This window comes from Mauremys mutica, chromosome 3 (genome assembly GCF_020497125.1).
Source record: "Mauremys mutica isolate MM-2020 ecotype Southern chromosome 3, ASM2049712v1, whole genome shotgun sequence".
Classification (NCBI taxonomy): domain Eukaryota; kingdom Metazoa; phylum Chordata; order Testudines; family Geoemydidae; genus Mauremys; species Mauremys mutica.
Window position 1 is genome coordinate 205,952,192 of NC_059074.1, and position 21,787 is coordinate 205,973,978.

The 21,787-nt window shown below is 44.2% G+C and overlaps 1 protein-coding gene across 2 annotated transcripts in view; it reads right to left on the reverse strand.

The window, feature by feature from the left end:
* Positions 1-21,058, reverse strand: part of RALGAPA2 (Ral GTPase activating protein catalytic subunit alpha 2) — a 311,093-nt gene extending 290,035 nt beyond the window's left edge. Inside the window, exons 1-2 of one of the 2 annotated variants that reach the window (XM_045011212.1) lie at positions 20,668-21,058; positions 781-891 (exon numbers count right to left, since the gene is read on the reverse strand). In XM_045011212.1, coding sequence (XP_044867147.1) covers positions 781-891; positions 20,668-20,773 — 217 coding nt within the window. In that variant the 5' untranslated portion in view covers positions 20,774-21,058. The remainder of the gene's footprint in view (positions 1-780; positions 892-20,667) is intronic. The other variant, XM_045011213.1, reaches the window with a different exon arrangement.
* Between the last annotated feature and the right edge of the window lie 729 nt (positions 21,059-21,787).

Here is a 21,787-nt window from a genome sequence, read left to right on the forward strand (position 1 = left end):
CCTCCTGCACCCCAGCTGCCTGCCCTGAGCCCCCTCGTACACCCTGCACCCCTCCTGTGCCCCAACCCCCTGCCCTCAGTCCCCTCCTGCACCCCAGCCCCCTGCCCTACCGCACCCCTCCTGCACCCGAACCCCCTGCCCTGAGCCCCCAACCCCTTGCCCTGAGCCCCCTCCCACACCCCAACCCCCTGCCGAGCCCCCTCGTACACCCTGCACCCCTCCTGTGCCCCAACCCCTTGCCCTGAGCCCCTTTCTGCATACCGCACCCCCCCAACACTCCGCACTCCCTCCTGCACCCCAACCCCCTGCCCCAGCCCTACATTCATGGCCCTGCATGCAATTTCCCCACCCAGAGGTGGGCCTCGGGCCAAAAAGTCTGCCCACCTCTATTCTAGGTAATGGTTTTTGCATGTACCTATAACAGCTTCTATTGATCATTCTAAGCAGCTTTTCTTTCTTTAAGATTTATAAATCCAAATTCTTAGAAAAAAAATCAGAAGTTGAAGGGAATACTCTTAAGTTGCTTTCACAAGTTACTTCTTCTGGCTTGAGTTTACAAAATGAAGCTTAAGTACCTGAAAACTTAAAATGTAACAGTATTGATGCTAAGGGTACATAAAATATTATAATGTATGGAACTATGAAAGCATTATGAATACAGCAGGGTATGGAAGACATATCAGTTAGAGTGTGTGTTTATTGGAATGCTTTTAAAACCGATTAAGAACACCTGAGGGTTTATGAAAAAACCTGGCAAAACTGTAGGACAGGACAGATTACCTTTTTGTTTCAAGCTATTTTCCAGTGTTATGAAATTTTCATAGAAGATAAAGTAAATCTGAGAATAGTTGATCTCAAAAAATTGCTTCAGGTCACTTCCATCCACAATATCTGAAAAATTAAGAAAAAGTACAAGTTAAGACACTAACTTACAAACAGCAGAAGTATGAAGCATGTATTTTCCCCATACAAAAATAAAAAGTTATCATGAAAAATCTACTATTAACATAGCAATAACAGAACTGTCACATTATTTTCTATAAAATATTTAACATTAAATTTATACTGCACTACTAATTTTCAAAAGTGGATATTTAAACTCTCTTCCATTTCCCTTTACGAAAGGGAGGTGACGAAAACTGGATATTTTCAAGAAAACAGTGCCCAATATTTCAAGCGCAAGTTTTGTCTTATCATTTACAAATAAAAAATAATAAACAACAACAATGGGGGGCCAGACACTCATACTTATACATGCATTTGTAGTAAACAAACAGAGAACCAGTAAGGTGTCTAACTGGCCACCTACATGTGCAAAAAGAATTGCAAGTAAAACTGCAGTGATTGCAAATACAAATTATGCATGGACATTACTCCATGTATAGTTATGAAAACCTAAAAGAGGCCACCAGAATTAATGTGGTGCACCAGATGATTGTGTGCCCCAGATTTCTAAGAAGAATGTGCAAACCTCTATTAATAATATTCGCTAGTCAAATTCTGCTGCAAAGCCAGCATGGAAGCTCACCGATATAACATTACATTATGAAGGTGCCTGGTAGAGACTTTATTGTTAGGGCTGTACTCTGAAATGGGCTTAGAATGAATCATAAATGCCTGTTTTTTTCTAGACATAGATGGCCAATCTGTACAAAATTGCACAGAGGGTTAGTTTCTATATCCTTTGAATTTTCTGTGCTATCTTTATTTGGTTTCTATCATAATTTGTTTTTACTGGGAAGAATGAACTTGTACACCGGCTGACACTTTTTTTGGTAGTCCTACTGATCTTTTATAAACAATAGCAACATTAACCCTGGTACAGAAGAGCACTGTGAGGAGATCTGGTGCATCAGGTAGTTTTCTTCAAAATTATATATATGTGGATGTTTCTTATTGAGATATCAAATTCTGAGCATACCTTGATATCAGCAAGATCACATTTTACAACAGTAAAATTAGTTTACTGTATTTTTGCAGAATCAATATGTTTATATTGTTTCAAAAGCAACATTATAATCAAATGTGTTTAGCAGGTCAAAGCGTACAGTACATTCACAATAGTAAAAAAAAAATCTAATTTATTATCCTAGTAAGTGGTCTCATTTTCAGAAATACAGAGCACCCAGATCTCCTATTAAGTCAACATGTACTCAACACCTTAAAGTCAAACAGCTAAGTTAGTGGTCCATATTTTAAAGTGTTGGCTTCAATCTCTTTGTGCCTCTGCTTTCTCATCTGTTAAATGGAAAGAATATTCCCTTACTCCACAAGGGAATTAATGCTTGTTTGGCATTATATAAATATTAGTTTCCCTCCCCCCACCCAACAGCATAGAGAAACAGAGCAAGCATCCCTGAGGCAGAAGTCTCCACCTGGCATGATATTCCAGGCAGGACTGAATCTCCATTACACAAAACTTAAAGAAGAGAATGACCTGGAGTCATTCCCATTTTTGCCCAAGCGTCCCCGACCAACCTCACCGAGGCCAGCCAGGAGCACCCACAGGACAACAATGATGGATACCAGTCATACTGCACCATCTGCCGCCCGCAAGGCAAGGGAAAGGGATGCTGCTGTGTAGCACTGCAGCACCGCGTCTGCCAGCAGCATCCAGTAGACATACGGTGACATTGAAAAAAGGTGAGAAAGGATTTTTTTCCCTTTGCTTTCACAGAGGGAGGGAGCGGGCACAGGCGGCAGGTTCGTATAATTTTTGGTGGGGCCCAAAATGGTGGTGTCCCCCCCCCCCCCGCTCTCACCCTGTAAGCTGATATAAAATGAAGCTACAATGCGTCAGCACTACAAGATTACAAGGGTCAATTAAAAGTGGAAAGTCAGAAGCAGCACTTGCCTGCTTTAATATACAGTATTAAATTTTGTTGCACCTGTTGTGACAAAGTGGGAATGTTCTTAATGTTTTCTCTGAATACTGTGTGGGTGCCTCAGTTTCCCCTGCAAAGTGCCAACTGACGGTGTTGGGGACAAAGAGATCAGGTGGCCTCCTTGTCCGGAAGAGACACAAAGGCCAGATGAGGGAGTGTCAGTTTGGAGCTGGCTGGGGAAATCGGGAGAGGCCCAGAACTTGGGTCTGGGCTCCCCACCCCCCAAGATGGACCTGACTGAGGGGTCCTGTTTTCTGTACCTACAAGCTCTGTTTTAGACTGTGTTCCTGTCATCTAATAAACCTTCTGTTTTACTGTCTGGCTGCTGGCAGCCGAGGACCTGGAGAGCCCCCTGGACCTGCTGCTCTTCAGCCTCACGGTGCCCTGGCCCAGCCCCGGCAGGAGGGAAGGCAAGGATCTCCGGCTGCGGGGCTACCTGCTCAGCACCGACGAACCCAGCCGGCCGCTCACCTCCTCACACACTCCAGGAGCCCCTCGCCGCCATCGCAGCCCGGGCTCGGCTCCAGGGGACCCCGTTTCCGTCCCTCCCCAGCTCCTCACACACACTGGGTAGGGCCGCCCAGAGGATTCAGGGGGCCTGGGGCAAAGCAATTTTGGGGGCCCCTTCCATAAAAAAAAGTTGCAATACTATAGTAACATGTATTTGGAAATGTAAAAAATAACTAGTGAAAATTAATTTGTAATAATTTGAAAATACACCAAATACATTATTTAAAAACATTAAATGCTTTACTGGTCTGTCTACATTTGCAATTACATAATGGGCTGTTGCTGGGTGATGGTTGGTGCCAATGGGCTGTCACTGCCTGGAGGTGGTGCTGCTGTTGCCCAGGGCTGGGTGGGGAGCTGGGCTCTGGGGGGTGCCTGGCTCACAGGGGCTGGGCTCAGGACTGTGGGGAGATGGGGTCGGAGGTTGTCTGGCTCAGAGGGGCTCGCCTCAGAGCTGGGGTCAGGGCTGTGGGGGGAATGGGTACAGGGGGGTGTCCGGATCAGAGGGGCTGGGCTCGGAGCTGGGGGTCAGGGCTGTGGGAGGAATGGGTACAGGGGGATGTCCGGATCAGAGGGGCTGGGCTCGGAGCTGGGGGTCAGGGCTGTGGGAGGAATGGGTACAGGGGGTGTCCGGATCAGAGGGGCTGGGCTCGGAGCTGGGGTCAGGGCTGTGGGGGGAATGGGTACAGGGGGATGTCCGGATCAGATGGGCTGGGCTCAGAGCTGGGGGTCAGGGCTGTGAGGGGGATGGGGCCGGGGGTGTGCCCAGGTCCGAGGGGCTGGGCTTGGAGCTGGGGGTCAGGGCTGGGTGGGGAGGATGGGTTTGGGGGGGTGCCCACCTCAGAGTGGCTGGGCTTGGAGCTGGGGGACAGGGCTGGGTGGGGAGGATGGGTTTGGGGGGGTGCCCATCTCAGTGGGGCTGGGCTTGGAGCTGGGGGTCAGGGCTGGGCCTGGGGGGTAATGGGGTCGGGGGGTGCCTGACAACCACCTCCCTGAGACCCCCCCAATCCAACCCCCCTTCCCTGGCCCCTGACCGCCCCTCCCCCCACAGAACCTGTGCCCCCTCCCTGCCCCCTGAGTGTCCCCGGGACTCCCTGCCCCTTAGCCAACCCCCCGGCCCCGGCTGCTTACCCCCCGCTCACTGCGCGCCTCGAGAAGCGGCCCTGCACAGCGCTGCAGCCGCATGGCTCCCGGAGGGGGCTGAGCTCTTCCCCGCTCAGAGCCGCGTGGTCAGGGGAGGAGCCGCTCGGCCCGGAGCTCCCAGCCCCGCCCCCTGACCACGCGGCTCTGAGCGGGGCGGAGCTTAGCCCCGCCCCCCCCCAGCCAAGCTGCTGCTGCTGCGCTGTGTAGGACCCGGGCGGAGGAGGAGCGGCCCGTCCTCTGCAGCCAGGCGGGGCCGCGCTACCGGTAAGGGGCCATCCCTCTCCCCCAAGCGGAGCCGGTAGCGCGGCCCTGCCCCGGCTGCAGGGGACGGGCCGCTCCTCGGCTCGCAGCGGCAGGATGAGCTGGGGCCCCAGCTCTAGGCACCAGCTTGTTTTGCTGGTGCCTAGAGCCGCCCCTGCCGGGCGGGGAGGGGGGAAGCTCCAGCCGTGGCGACGGTGGCGGCGGCGGCGGCGGGTGCGCTCCAAGCAGGGGAGAAAACATTGGTGGGGCAGAGCCCCTGCTTGGGAATATTCCTGGGGCTAAAGCCCCAGAGCCCCATATAAGTCGGCGCCTATGGGAGCGGAGGAGGGCTGACATATACCCTGAACCACCTGCAACAATGTTTTTGACCCTTCAGGCATTGGGAGCTCAGCCCAGAATTCAAATGGTTTTCGGAGAGTGTGAGAACCATGGAATAGCTACAGTCGTCAGTCGCCCCTCCCTCCGTGAGCATCCATTTGATTCTTTGGCTTTCTGGTACGCTTGTCTCAGCTCCTTGAGTTTCACGCAGCACTGTGTTGAGTCCCTGTTGTGGCCTCTGTCCATCATGGCCTTGGAGATTTTTTCAAATGTTTTGGCATTTCATCTTTTGGAACGGAGTTCTGATAGAACAGATTCATCTCCCCATACAGAGATCAGATTCAGTATCTCCCGTACGGTCCAGGCTGGAGCTCTTTTTTGATTCTGGGACTGCATAGTCACCTGTGCTGATCAGCGCTGCACGCTGGGCAAACAGGAAATAAAATTCAAAAGTTCGCAGGGCTTTTCCTGTCTACCTGGTCAGTGCATCCGAGTTCAGATTGCTGTCCAGAGCGGTCACAATGGTGCACGCTGGGATAGCTCCTGGAGGCCAATGGCGTCGAATTGCGGCCACACTAACCCTAATTTGAAATGGCAATGTCCATTTCAGTGCTACTCCCCTCGTCGGGGAGGAGTACAGAAATCAATTTTAAGAGCCCTTTATGTCGACAAAAATGGCTTCATTGTGTGGACGGGTGCAGGGTTAATTCGATTTAATGCTGCTAAATACGACAAACTCGTAGTGTAGACCAGGCCTTACAGAAAAACTGGTATCACCATAAAAGTCTGTTAATCTTTATCATTTATTTACGCAGAACTACCGCTTATCTATATAATAAGATTCCAGGACTGCTGACTTATGTGTCACTCTAAGGTAGGGGTAGTCAATAGGCAGCCAAATCCAGACTGCCAGATGCTTTGGAAACGATTCCAAAATCTTTTTATTTACTTACTACCATCATTAATTTTTTTTTAAATTTTCTTCTCTGGAGTCTTGACCTTGACTACACCTTTACCAAGAAAAAAAACACCCGAGTGCAGCAAGTTTCAGCGCTGTAAAGCGCCAGTGTAGACAGTGCACCAGCGCTGGGAGCTACGCCCCTCATGGAGGTGGGTTTTTTAGAGCCCTGGGAGAGCTCTCTCCCAGCGCTGTGTCACAACCACACAAGGCACGTTAAAGCATTGCTGCGGCAGCTCTTTAGCGTTGCCAGTGTAGACTAGCCCTAAGGCATGTAACTAAGGCTGTGGCTACACTTAGCACTTCAAAGCGCTGCCGCGGCAGCGCTTTGAAGCGCTAAGTGTAGTCAAAGCACCAGCGCTGGGAGAGAGCTCTCCCAGCGCTGTCCGTACTCCACCTCCCTGTGGGGAATAACGGACAGCGCTGGGGCTTTGACCACACTGGCGCTTTGCAGCGCCGCAATTTGCAGCGCTGGAGAGGGTGTGTTTTCACACCCTGCTGCAGCGCTGCAAATTTGTAAGTGTAGCCAAGCCCTAAGCCATGACAAGAGTCCTAGTCCACTAGTTCTCAACCAGGAGTGCATAGCTCCCTGGGAGTCAGTAAGCCAGTTTCAAGGGTTCTGCCAAAATAAACTGGGCTTCAGCCCTGAGTGCCACACCTCCTCTATCCCTTGACTCACTTCAGTGGGCCACACAGCCTGTCTTGGCTAGGGGAGGGAGGAAGCACTACCAAAACTTGCAGTGTCACTGCAGAAGAGAGATCTCTCCCTGCCTTCAGAAGAGGTTACCTCTCAGCCACTGACTCCACAAGCAGACAACAGCTAGCCAAGGAGATATACCACTGCTCTGCCCTGCTACATCAGCACTTCAGGGAGCAGAGCCCAATGGAAGGCAAAAATCGGGGGAGCACGTGACATCACATGACCCTTCCCCACGCATCACCTCTGGTTGGAGGTCTGCAGGTTTGTCTATTTAAATTTACGGGGCCCCTGGGTAAAAGAAGGTTGAGAACCTTTGAGAAGTAACTCCACCAATCACCACCCTTACTCTACAGCTAATATATATGCAACAGTTTCTTTGATTGTGTAAGGGGGAATGCACAAATGGTGGATTACTTGGCTCAACTGCCATAGTTCTCCAAAACTAATCACACAACCAGCACACACAAGAACCCCAAACACAGATAGCAAAAGACGTGCCTCATTTGTCACAAGCACAAATCAACACAAAATCTCCCAACACATCACACACTCAACTCACCCTCACTCATATTTACCATAAAACCATATGCTTGAGTGGCAAAGTCAAGGGTCATCACCAGTATGCAATAAGGCACTAGTATACACTTGTCTAAAAATCATGGTCAGGGAGGATTGATTTAAATCAAAATTATTTAAATCACTGTTTTAAATTAACAAGCTGGAAACCTTTATTTAAATAATTGATCTATACTGGTTTTGCATTTGTATTCTTTAGTTATTTTCCTAAAATAAGATTCCATATAGCTGATTGGTATAACAACTAAAATATGTTAATTTGATACTAAATATAGACTTTACCCTAAATTTGATACAGTGTATTGTCCCAGTAAGCAAAAAGTATCTATGCACATTTATTTCAGCAATTATATCGCTCAATATATATTTGTTCAGCTTCTTCATTTTTTACTTTTTTTTATGTTAGAAAATGGTGGAATGACATTTATTTACTAGATAATTTTTACTCATGTGTCAAGCTGCTTCTGAATGGAAACTGGAATCCAATTAAAAAGCCAAAAAAGCATTAAGATTATTTAATTAGAACAAACAAAGCTACCGTAAAGGGCTGCATACATAAACAAATAAGTTTATAAAAACATTTTTAAAACTTATTTATTAAAACATAGGAACTACTACATGTAGTTAATGGATTGCCATATTGCTTTTGATCACTATCGGTCGAATTTTTCAACAGCACCTCAAGATTCAGATTGTTGAAAATCTCACTAGGCATCTTTTTGCATCCTTAAGTGCCGAAATACCTTTGAAAATGTGATCCCTGTCCTATAAGTTTTTAGAATTAGCTCTCATCCTCTCCCAACTGGTTTTAGTTTAGAGACCGGAAGAAAAGCTTGCCTGCTATTTTAACTCCCAAACAGTTTGTCAACTTTTAATTAATTAGTTCAAATGAAGAAAATACTCTCTCTGATGTGCTCACTAAGCTGAAATCAAAAGCAATTAGAATCATAGAATATCAGGGTTGGAAGGGACCTCAGGAGGTCATCCAGTCCAACCCCCTGCTCAAAGCAGGACCAATTCCCAACTAAATCATCCCAACCAGGGCTTTGCCAAGCCTGACCTTAAAAACCTCTAAGGAAGATTCCATCACCTCCCTAGGTAACCCATTCCAGTGCTTCACCACCCTCCTGGTGAAAAAGTTTTTCCTAATATCCAGCCTAAACCTCCCTCACTGCAACTTGAGACCATTACTCCTTGTTCTGTCATCTGCCACCACTGAGAAAAAGTCTAGATCCATTCTCTTTAAAACCCCCTTTCAGGTAGTTGAAAGCAGCTATCAAATCCCCCCTCACCCATTCTTCTCTTCTGCAGACTATACAATCCCAGTTCCCTCAGCTTCTCCTCATAAGTCATGTGTTCCAGCCCCCTAATCATTTTTGTTGCCCTCCGCTGGACTCTTTCCAATTTTTCCACATCCTTATAGAATCACAGAATATTAGGGTTGGAAGGGACCTCAGGAGGTCATCTAGTCGAACCCCCTGCTTAAAGCAGGACCAATCCCCAGATTTTTACCCCAGTTACCCAAATGGCCCCCTCAAGGATTGAACTCACAACCCTGGGTTTAGTAGGCCAATGCTCAAACCACTGAGCTATCCCTCGTGTGGGGCGCAAAACTGGACACAGTACTCCAGATGAGGCCTCACCAATGTCGAATAGAGGGGAATGATCATGTCTCTCGATCTGCTGGCAATGCCCCTACTTATACAATCCAAAATGCCGTTAGCCTTCTTGCAACAAGGGCACACTGTTGACTCATATCCAGCTTCTCATCCACTGTAACCCCTAGGACCTTTTCTGCAGAACTGCTGTCCAGCCATTCAGTCCCTAGTCTGTAGCAGTGCATGGGATTCTTCTGTCCTAAATGCAGGACTCTGCACTTGTCCTTGTTGAACCTCATCAGGTTTCTTTTGGCCTAATCCTCTAATTGTCTAGGTCCCTCTGTATCCTATCCCTACCCTCCAGCATATCTACCACTCCTCCCACTTTAGTGTCATCTGCAAACTTGCTGAGAGTGCAGTCCACACCATCCTCCAGATCATTAATGAAGATATTGAACAAAACCGGCCCCAGGACCGATCCTTGGGGAACTCCGCTTGATACCGGCTACCAAGTAGACATGGAGCCATTGATCACTACCCGTTGAGCCCGACAATCTAGCCAGCTTTCTATCCACCTTACAGTCCATTCATCCAGCCCATACTACTTTAACTTGCCGGCAAGAATACTGTGGGAGATCATATCAAAAGCTTTGCTAAAGTCTAGGAATAACATATCAACAGACCAAGTTATCTCCTCATAGAAGGCAATTAGTTTAGTCAGGCATGACTTGCCCTTGGCGAATCCATGCTGACGTTTCCTGATCACTTTCCACTCCTCTAAGTGCTTCAGAATTGATTCCTTGAGGACCTGCACCATGATTTTTCCAGGGACTGAGGTGAGGCTGACTGGCCTGTAGCTCCCCGGATCCTCCTCCTCCCCTTTTTTAAAGATGGGCACTACATTAGCCTTTTTCCAGTCATCTGGGACCTCCCCCAATCGCCATGAGTTTTCAGAGATTAAGGCAGTGGTTCTCAAACCTTTGTACTGGTGACCCATTTCACATAGCAAGCCTCTAAGTGCAACCCCCCTTTATAAATTAAAAACACTTTTTAATATATTTAACACCATTATAAATGCTAGAAGCAAAGAAGGGTTTGGGATGGAGGCTGACAGCTCACGACCCCCCCATGTAATAACCTCACAACCCCCTCAGGGAACCCCTTCTGCACAACAAAAACTGAAAGTACAGTACTTATATTTGAAAAATGCAAATACCAGCATTTGCCGCATTGTAAAGATTGAAAATAGAACACTTAATGCAGTACGTGACATTGTGACATATTTATAAAGCTTGAGTTAATCTCAAACTTTTGAGATGTTTCACTCCGATTCTGTATGTAATTCGAAAAAAGCATCAACACTCTTTAACTCATTAAAATTTGAGGAATTGCTGATGCAGTATCTTGTCTATTTATGTTAATGGATCATAAAGCAGGCCATGATTTCAAATTTAATTTTAAGCAGACAGATAGACAGACAGACAGATAGACAGACAATTTTTTTAAACAAGTTTTTTTACTTAATCAATTTTTAATCCACTCTGGTCATGGTAGGCCAAACCCAATGAGTGTATCTAACAATGCACTGGGAATAACAGCATGGTAAATAATACATGTTCTGTTGTTCCGTGTTTCTCTCTATTATGGTGCCATTTCTCAAGGGGCCAGTCCTTATTTTAATCAAAGTTATAGAGACTAATTGGAAAAAGACAGCTCCACAACATTGTACAATTTCAGAATGTAAAATAATAGTTTTTGTTGACTTCCTATTTGTACATTTTGAAGGGCCAAGATTTTTGTTGTATGTCTGTACTATGAAAGTGATCTACCCATGGAAAGTGTTTTATGTGCCAATTGTTTCCTACAAATACAGGTCTTGAATTTGCAAACTAAATGTTTTATTCCTCTCTCTGAATGCCTTCTGTTAAATACAACAGCTAGTAGAAAACAAGGCTTCCATTTACAGGATTTCGCATGAAAGAGATGAGATCATAAAAAACTTTCCCTTCTATTCATGGGGGAGTGAAGGGTGGAATGCCTAATCAAAAAATAAACTCATTAACAACAGGGCAGATAACCACTCACAAAATTATTGTTATTCTGAGATAAGCATACATTTTTATAGCTACATCCTTTTCCTTCCAAGCTATTTTGTTCCTAAAATTCTCTTGCAGAGTACAGAGAAACAATTTGCAACTTTGAATGACAAAAGGTCAAAAGGGCATTCAACAGCAACACTCTCTTTTTACTGCACCAGTGGCAGCCAGTTCCAGTATAATTAATGTTCTGCTAAAATTCTGCACACAAGTTGTCAGTTCTGGTGCAAATGATCAATTGAGGTAAACAAAATTCTGAGCACTAGTGTGTGTAAGATCACTGGATTTTCTTATTCTGTTGCACCCAATGAAAACTCATGTCTGTCCTCCTCCACACTGTGCACCCTCACAGCAACGAGAGGAATACAGAGACACGATTCTACCAGCATAGGTGGAATCTTACACTGGTGAATGGAGCTCTCTCACGCCACGTCTACCCTACCTGCTGGATCGGCAGGTAGTAATCGATCTATCGGGGATCGATTTATCATGTCTCGTCTAGACGCGATAAATCAATCCCCAAATAGACGTCCGCACTCCACCTCAGCAGGAGGAGTAAGCGGAGTCGACAGGGGAGCTGCGGCAGTCGACTCGCTGCCGTGAGGACGGCCAGGTAAGTCGAACTAAGATACTTCGACTTCAGCTACACAAATAGCATAGCTGAAGTTACGTATCTTAGATCGATCCCCACCCCCTGTGTGGACCAGTCGTCAGATGGAGAGAAGAGAGGAAAAAAAGAGTCAAATACATAAGGCTTGTCTGGTGGCAGAACTTCCTCAATCTTGCAACTCCATGACAACATGAGTTGGAAGCTCCAGGGACATAGGGTCTTCCATTTCTTTCTAATGAAACTTTCCCTAGCCAAATGAAGCAGCAGTGTCAATGTTTTTAACTTTTCAGACTTCTTCTTCCCCCTCAGTTTCTGTGGTTCTGCCCACTTCCCTGTTCAATTTGGTCTACTATTCATTTAAAACCCTGTTTTTTTAGTAGTAGTACCTATTGTTATCACAGATTGAGCCTTTGTCATTTCTGGGTGTCAAAGATGAATAGAGACTGCTTCTCAATTAAACTGATTATGAAGAGCTGTGCAGAAGACCCAGAACAGAGACATAAAATCACTGTCATGGCCACATTTCAATTAAGGCATCAGAGACAGCACCTGAAGGATCAAGCTCAATATTCTCTTCTTCAATTTCAATACTGAATGAAATTTTAAGTATCTTATTTGATCTTTAAGAATACAAAGAAAGGAATAGATTTTCTTCACTTTTTTTAATGCTGAGTACCAACCTTCTTGTTGCTTAACTTTTAACAATATTCCCTTCACATTAGAATTATTTTCATCACTTCAATCCATTCAATTCCTTTACTACCACTCCCTTCAATTTTAAAGCATTAGTAGATAACTGACTTTACATATCTAAACACTTATTGATCAGCAGCTTTCAGATTTACTACAATTAGAATAACAATCACTGACTGAATTCAACCATTTGAAGACTAAAATAAAAGGCAAGATTGCAAGCTTTATTCAGAATCATGCTATTAGACACCCTGCCCATCTTCAACATGTCTACTTTTTAGCTTTGTTAAAAGTTTGTAATTCCAAATCTTCTCCAACAAATAAAGGCAGTTGATTCTATCCACTGGCAAAACCCCCGTCTAATCACCAGTGATTCAACCCATTGCCATTCCCCTCAGTATTCTAAACAATTCTGAAACTTTTTCATTATTTCCTAACACATAAGAAACTCAATGTTCTCATTACTGAAACTGCAGTCCAATGTTTCTAATATAAACCCCCCTTTGAAATACATGTTATGATCACGTAAACTTCAGCATGAGATATATATGACAAAATTTATTGGACTGAAATTCTCTCTTAAAAAAATCCCAAACATATAGAAACCCACTAGGTTTTCACAATCCTGGGTTAATTATATTTTCCTAAGAAAGCCTCCCATCTCTAAGGCTTTGTCTATACTGGACTTTCATCGCTAAAACTTTTGTCATTCAGGTGTGTGAAAAAAATACCCCACTCCCGAATGACAAAAGCGCTGGTGTGAATAGCGCTTTGTCGGCGGAAGAGCTCTCCTGCCGACAAAGCTACCGTCGCTGCTCGTTGGGGGTGGAAGTTTTTTGTTGGCAGGAGAGCTCTCTGCTGTCAACAAAGAGCGGCTACACTGTGCACCTTTTAGCGGCACAGATGTGTCACTAAAAGGTGCATAGTGTAGAGACAGCCTCAGTCAAAGATCAAAAGCCACTATCCATAGAAACTCATTTAATGAAAACTGAAATTAGTTTGGTGGTCTCAACCCAATTTGGTGGATATAGGCTCATAAACCACAGACAATCATTGTCAGTCTCAGAAAAACACTGATTTAACAGGATAAGAGACTAAACTATTCCTGCACAGAGATGATCCCTTCAAGTAAGGAGTACCAGAAGGGCAGTGAGGGAAAACTTGCATTGCTACTATCCATACTTTATTTGTTCTGTGACTAGAGGACTTTACAGAGGACTTCTTGGGCCTTAACTACACTAGGGAATTTTAGAAGATCCCTCCCTGATACTGATACACAGTCAGCCACACTGGTATCTTTCACACTTTTTACCACTGGAACACAATGGTAAACATGATTAATATATCTGGCGCATTTCCTATACTATGGCTCCCACTGATAAAAATTAACTAGTGGAAACTTTTTCTAAAACTCTTTCATTTAAATATTTCCTCAGGCTGACATTGTAGAGTATGAAATACATTTTTAAATGTTTCTCTCTCTCTCTAAATGTCACTGACAAAAATTAGTTAACCATAAGATGGAAACTCATCCTCCCTCTCATTACCTCTTAAACTTAAAAGATTAGCAGAGCAAGATGCTCTGGTAACCGTTTCCGGAAGAGTGAATTTACTGGCAAGTTCTTATTGGACCACGGACAAAAACAAAAATGAGTAATAAAAAGAGATATTGGGCTCTTAAATCTAATAAGAACTAGAGTAGATAATTTTGTTCCTGGTTCACTTGTTTTTCTTTTATTTCTTTACTGACCACTATGCTGTATGCTATTGTGCTTATAACTGAGGGGTAGCCGTGTTAGTCTGTATCCACAAAAACAACGAGGCATCCGGTGGCACCTTAAAGACCAACACATTTGGGCATAAGCTTTCATGGGTAAAAATCTGAAGAAGTAGGTTTTTTACCCACAAAAGCTTATATCCAAATAAATCTGTTAGTCTTTAAGGTACCACCGGACTCCTCGTTGTTACTGTGCTTATAGAATCATAGAACTGGAAGGGATTGCGAGAGGTCATCTAGTCCAGTCCCCTGCACTCATGGCAGGACTAAGTATTATCTATACCATCCCAGACAGGTGTTTGTCCAACCTGCCCTTGAAATCCCCAATGATGGAGATTCCACAACCTCCCTAGGAAATTTATTCCAGTGCTTAACCACTCTGGCAGGAAGTTTTTCCTAATGTCCAACCTAACCACCCTTGCTGCAATTTAAGCCCATTGCTTCTTGTCCTAACCTCAGAGGTTAAGGACAACAATTTTTCTCCCTCCTCCTTGTAACAACCTTTATGTACTTGAAAACTTATCATGTTCCCTCTCAGACTTCTCTTTTTCAGACTAAACAAACCCAATTTTTTCGATCTTCCCTCATAGGTCATGTTTTCTAGACCTTTAATCATTTCTGTTGCTCTTCTCTGGACTCTCCAATTTGTCCACATCCTTTCTGAAATGTGGTGCCCAGAACTGGACACAATACACCAGTTGAGGCCTAATCAGAGCGGAGTAGAGCAGAAGAATTCTTGTGTCTTCCTTACAACATTCCGGCTAATACATCCCAGAATGATTTGTTTTTTTGTTTTTTTGTGATGCCTAAGTTTTAAGCATCTAGAAACCAAAATCACAGAACAATGGAATCCACAAGACCTGAGGTAGGAGCCTACACTCCATATATAATGAATGGAGACAGATAGGCATGTTAGAATACAATGTACAAAAAACAGAACACTAGGCAGGGAGCTGCCTAAACTAGCCAATGGAAAATGCCAAAGAGGTGTTGTAAGCCCCACCCTTCTCACAGCATTCAGTGCCTAATTCCAAGATGCAGAGAGGCACCTCTTTCTGCTGAGCAATCCATAAGCAGGGATCCCTTTCCTCCAGTCAGGTGGCTTAGGTACCTAAGTAGTTTCTTACAGGAATAAGTTAGTTGTCTTACCTTGCTCCACATAAAATGGCCAGACAAGATAGAGGTGGTGCCAACCTTATAACTTTTAGTCTAGTGGTTAGAGCACTTGCCTGAGATCTGAGATCAAGGTTCATTTCTACCCTCAGGCAGAGGGGGAAGAAAGGATTTGAACAGGGATCTCTCAGCTTTCAGGACAGTACTCTAACCACTGAACTATGGGATAGTCTGATGCAGGGCCTCTTGCTCTCTCCTGCTGAAGCCATTCCACTGTGGATAAAGCATTTAAAAAGTTATTGGAGCAGCAGGATTGGACCTTAGGTCTCTCACCTCCAAGATGGGTGGCCTAACCACCAGGTTACAAAGTCATTCAAGTATTTATCCACAATCACTGGAGGGAAAGAGATTAACTGTGTAGTCTGGTGGTTAAGGCACCCACTGGGATCCAAGCCCCCTGTCCCAATAACTTTAAATTATTTGTCCATAGTGGAACAGCTTCAACAGGAGAGACTAAGGAAACCCCACAACAGAATAGCTCATAGCTCAGTGGTCAAAGCAGTCTCATGAAAGCTGGGAGACCCCTGTGTAAATCCTCCCACACTTCTGGCAGAGAGGGGGGAATTGAATCTGGGTCTCCCACATCCTAGGTGAGTACTCTAACCACTGGGATAAACCTTATAAGGTGGCCCACCACCACTTTCTTATCCAGTGTCCAGATTGTGAACGGGGCCTGATCTGGTAAGCAGCCCCTGAGCACACCTACTGGACGGGAGCCTGGGCATGAGGCAGACACATAGGTATCTAGAGAACTTCTACATTGAAAACTTAGGCCATGTCTACACTTACAAGATTACAGCAGCTGAGCTGTACCAATACATCTTGATCGCTTGTGTAGCCACGTTATGTCGATAGGACATCATCAAACCAACTCAATGAGTAGCAGTAGCTATGCCGGTGGGAGAGTATCTCCCGACATATTGCTGTGCACACGAGCGCTTATGCTGACAAAACGTATGTTGCTCAGGGGTGTGTGTTTTTCACGCCCCGAGCGACAAAAAGTTTGCTGACATAAGCACTAGTGTAAACATACCCTTAGGCTCTGAATGAGTTTAGACACCCACAAGGGTTTGGCAGGAGTTTTGTGGATCAGAGTGGAGCCTAAACCTGGGTCTTAGGCACCTAAATCTGAGCCTAAAGGCACCTAAGTCTGGAGTTTAGGTGCTTTAGTGCCTTTGTTGATCAGGGCTTAAATGACTTGCCAAAGGTTACACAGAAGTTTAAGGCAGGGCTGAGAACATACTGCTGACCTCTGACTTGACTTCTTAGCAACAAACTGCAGCTTTCTAACACAAATGGGCTCGAGTTTCTGAACTGTGGCCAAACATAGAATTATTATCCCTATTTTTACTCGCCTTTGTAAAGCACTTAAGATCTACAAATGAAAAAATACTAGCTAACTGGAAAGCATTATCATTCGCCACATTTTTCAGATGGTGTAACCAAGGGACAGAAGTACATTGAGTTGCCTAGAAGGCTTTAGCTGTGCAAAAAAAAAAACAAAAAAAAAACACCCTATGTGGGTTCTCGTTTTGGATCTGACGATTTGCTGATTAAACAACATCTGAAATGAAGTTAGACTATGCTGCACATGTATGTTTTGTTAGTTTAGCTACCTAAAGAATATATCTTGTCAGGTGTATAACAAATGAGACAGGCTTTGAAGAAACCATTTTCAGCTCTCTTAGTTTAATCTGGTGATCCATCCCATCCCACTTCTTTATATTTCCTATTGTGTAGATAAAGGAAAAAACTAAAAACAAAAGTAAATGTTTAAAACAAAACAGACACTATGAAATTCCAAAACCTTTACAAGACCAAAACAAAAACAAAAAAACCCAGCAACTTCGTTTCAAACAACAATTAGAGCTGTTAAATAACAACGTAGTTTCTTATCACATTATTTAGAAAAAAAACAAACAGTGGAAATGAAAAATTAAGGACCTCAAATCTTACACTGCACGTAATAGGAAAGTGTTTATTTGTTAAGTATAAAGAAATGCATTTACTCACAACAACCTTCACTCTAATCTAAAAATACTATTCTTTCGCCAATAAACTCACACAAAACCCTTTTTAAAAAAAAACAGAATTTTATATTTGAGATGAATGACACATGTTGACCTGCTTCTAATGCAAGTTCACATATATACATTATTTTACTAATAATTAACGGTTATCAATATTAAAATGACAGTCAAATTTATTCCCGCAACACAACAATTATAAGTACTTCACAAAAAAATTCAAATGTCAGTTGATAAATATTAGCTAATAATAATTCCCATTTAAGACTACCCCTTGAAAGAAAACTCTACTGAAATGAAGATAGCAAAAATCTTTTAAAAAAACCCAGCAAACCATGGGTTGGAGTTAGGGTTGTGCTGTGATGAAATTTCTTTATATGGATGAGAATGCATTCATCTAGGCAGTATTTTTTTTTTAATTCTTAACTATTAATTTCTTTGCTTTATATGCTTGGATTTTGTGATTGACAGTGTAGTTTACTCTTAGCAACGGTCACTTTTTAAAATTACATAAACTTTTATTTTCTATTAAAATTAAAAATTAAATAAATATAAATAAATAAATAATTAAATTTCTAGCCTATGAGTAGCTTAAGTTATTTAGGTCGATATCAAGAGTAACTAACCCCCCTGTAATAATGTCACCTACTTATCGTATGAACCAAGATGCATGATTTCATGTTCTTGGCTGAGTGAGAATCAAATGTAATCAAAGAATGACTAAGCAAACAAGCAAAAAGTTTACACGAATTTGGTTACTTTGGTTTGTGTTTTATTTTTAATATTGCCAATTCTCTATATACTGATAAACAGAACATGTTCAGAACGTACAGAAAGTCACAAGACTCTATTTGGGCAAAATCTTTTATTTCAGAGAACTATAATCAATGGACTATAAACGTTTCTTCTATAGTGCCTTTTATCAAGGACATCTTCACAGCACATAGATTGTTTCCATACAACTGATATGACACAACAAGAAATTAACTGTGCAAGGGCTGTTTTGGATTTTATTATTTTAAGTCACTGGGAAGAAAAACGTTGGGCTTGTTCTCCAGAGTGGACTGATTTAAATCAAAGTGATTTAAATCACCATTTTAAATCATGATTTAAGTCAGCAAGCAGGAAATCTCTATTTAAATAACTGATTTTGATTTTGTTCTGTATTTGTATTTTTAGTTATTTTCCTAAGGAAAGTTGGTTCACGTTGGTTGGTATAATCATTAAAACACGTTCATATGCAAATAAATATAACCTTTACTTTAAATTTGGTATTTTTTTGCTAACCAAAACGATACACTAAAACTATAAGCATTTATTTAAGCATCTACACAGCTGAATACACATTTATTCAGATTCTTAGGTTTTACATTTTTATGATGTTAGAAAATAGTGGATGACATTTATGTACAAGTTTATTAATTTTTTACTCATGATTTGTGTCAAGCTAGATTTGGAAAGGAAATTGGAGTTCAATAAAAAATGCAAAAACAGCATTTTAAAATTAGTTCTTTATTAGTTAAATAAAAATACCTTAAAGTGCTGGGTACATGTATAAAATAAGTTTATCAAAACACATTTTGTACTTAAAGCTAACTGATTTATTAAACAATTAAATATTATCTATAGTGAACTGAACTAATTGCTTCAAGATTTTAGACCTAGTAGATCTCATCCTCTCAGACCTCTTCATTATTCATAGCTTGAAAGAGGAAAACAAGTTTTTCTACCTTTTCAATTCCCAACTGGTGTCTCAACTTTGAATAAGCTAGCTACTGAACTAAACTAGTTCAATGAACTGAAATGAAGAAAATATTCTCTCTGTACCTGCAGAACAGGCTACTGCTGTCAAAAGCTGGTCTTAGCACTTCCGCAAGTTCTGGTTCCAGATGCTTAGCCACCACTTCAGTGGTTAGACTTTCTTTAAATCTTTTCAAGCAGTACAGGTTTGTTGCCATATTTTTGTTTTATTTAAATTTAAATTATTACTATAATCCATTAAAAGTTAGGCCTTAATGTAGGTTATCAAATTCATATTTAATTTTTAAATTTATTTTTTTAAATAAGTTATTTAATTTTAAAAAGCGTTCAAGTTTTATTTACCCTGTTGTTCTGTCAATCTCCACCTAAACCACGTTCACATAATACTCACAGGTTAATTTAGTGTAAGAATAAAGTATTCCATCAAAATGTCACTAAAGTGATTTGAATAACTGATTTATATTTCACTTCAATTAGATATAATCTTGTTACATTTCCTGGAACATCCTGAAAGGTTTTACCCATCCTATTGTGTCCTTTTCTACTAATAGTTTGGACTACAGTGAAGACATCCTGAATTCTGATTTTATAAAGCAGCCATTTCCTTTTATCCTAATAGAATTTAAGATACTTGCTTAAATGTATGTAAGAGACATTAATCATAACAGTATCAGCTGCAACATTTACAAGTAAAGCAGAAAATGGGATGGAGACTATCCCCTTGCTTAAGTTTTGCCTCAGTATACACTACTCAGTAGATTTTATTTGGAAAAGAAGTTTTTCTTGATTATTTATATAGTATGGCTACAATCAAAGGAATGAAATAAAAATCAATTGCTTTGATTAACTTATATGAACCTAAGGTAGTTTTTTTAAACCACAAAAATAAAACTGAGAAAGAAACAAAAACAGTTTTTTCCCCATTCTCTGAAAATGCTCACACACTCAAACGGAGACAATTCACTTTTGGGGAGGAGTTGGGAGAAAGAAAAAGATTTCAAAGCAATTTTTTAAACTAATTGCTTTTTTTACTGAGAGACTATGATGTGTCCATTGAGGTCCCCCTTCCCAGTCTTCTTGTGGCATCCTTCATCTTCATGCTTAGATTATAAGCTGTTTGGGGCAAGGGAGGTCTTTTTGTTACATGTGCGTTCAGTGCCTAGCAAGGTGGGTCCCTGATTTGGGGCCTTTATGTGCCACCATAACAAAAATAAATATATCTGAGAGCTTAACAAGCATGTCCTCAGAGCCTGGGAGCAGCAGTCCCTTGGCTTGTAAGAGCCATGGCCCTGACCAGAGCAACTGGATTTCAGCCATGGACTCATTCATTGAATGGCAGGAAGTGACAGACCCAGAGCTGCTGTGGCATCTTTCAATCCCCTTTTATTGGCGCCTGCTCTCAGGATACAATATTCAGCACCCAGTAGGACAAAGTCCTGCAGTGGAGAGGAATAATCCAGTGGGGAGGGGAAAGAGTACTTGGCAAGACAACTGACAGCTCCTCACCCCCACACACAGAGTCCCTTCGTTTAAAGCCCCCAAGGTCTGCACCCTGCCTGCTGACACCCCACCCCGACTCACCCAGCAGCGCTTTGAGGTGCTTGAGGCGGGTCAGGACGTCCTTCTTTGGGTCCAGAGCTTTCTGTGTAGATTTCTTGACATCAGCATGGCTCCTTCTGGAGAACATCCCGCAGGGGGAGACACTCCCTGGCGGCTGAGATGGGGGATCAGAGACTCCCTGATGCTAGGGGGCAAAGGGGAGAGCACCCCCTGCCGTGGGGGTGGGGGGGAGAGCGCCCCTGTAAAGTGGGTGAGGGGAGCTGGAGATCTGCTGGGGGAAGGGAGCAGCAGCACCCCCCTGCTGAGGGGGGCAGGAGGGACCCCTGTTCGGTGGGGGAAGGGGCTGGGGAGCTCTTCTACGGGGGTGGGGGCAGCGCCCCCCGCTACTCTATGTCTGAGGGGGGAGGTTCCCTGCTGGGGGGCCCGAGGGACGCCCCCGTTCGGAGGGGCCGGAGAGCGGTTACTGCGCTCGGGGAAGGCTCCCCTGCTGCGCCTCGCGCTGCGCTCCGCTCCGCTCTCACTCCCCGGGGTGGGCGTGTGACCGGACGCCGCGACGGTTAACTGCCTCCAGCCCGGCGCCGCACTGCGCAGCCGCCCCCGGCCGGAGCGGCCTCCCCGCGGCGCCGGAGAGCGCGAGCCCCGCGCGCGGCGCCCCGCCCCCAGCCCCCACAGCGAGCGAGCGAGCGGCGAGGACAGCAGCCACCTCCCGCAAATGGGGACCCGCCGAGCGCCCCTCCGCGCGACACTACAGCCCCCAGCGTGCCGCGCGGCCGGAAACGCGGCGCCGCGTGGAGCGTTGCATGCTGGGAGTTGTAGGCGCTCTAGGGCCACTTTACAGACCCCCCCCCCCCCAGCCCAACAGCGTTTCTGTGCGCTGTGACCTGCAGGGCTCCCCCTCCCCCCCCCATTGACACCGCTCTGCGCTGTGACCTGCAGGGCTCCCCCCCCCCATTGACATCGCTCTGCGCTGTGACCTGCAGGGCTCCCTTTCCCCCCCATTGACACCGCTCTGCGCTGTGACCTGCAGGGCTCCCCCTCCCCCCCCCCATTGACACCGCTCTGCGCTGTGACCTGCAGGGCTCCCCCTCCCCCCCCCATTGACACCGCTCTGCGCTGTGACCTGCAGGGCTCCCCCTCCCCC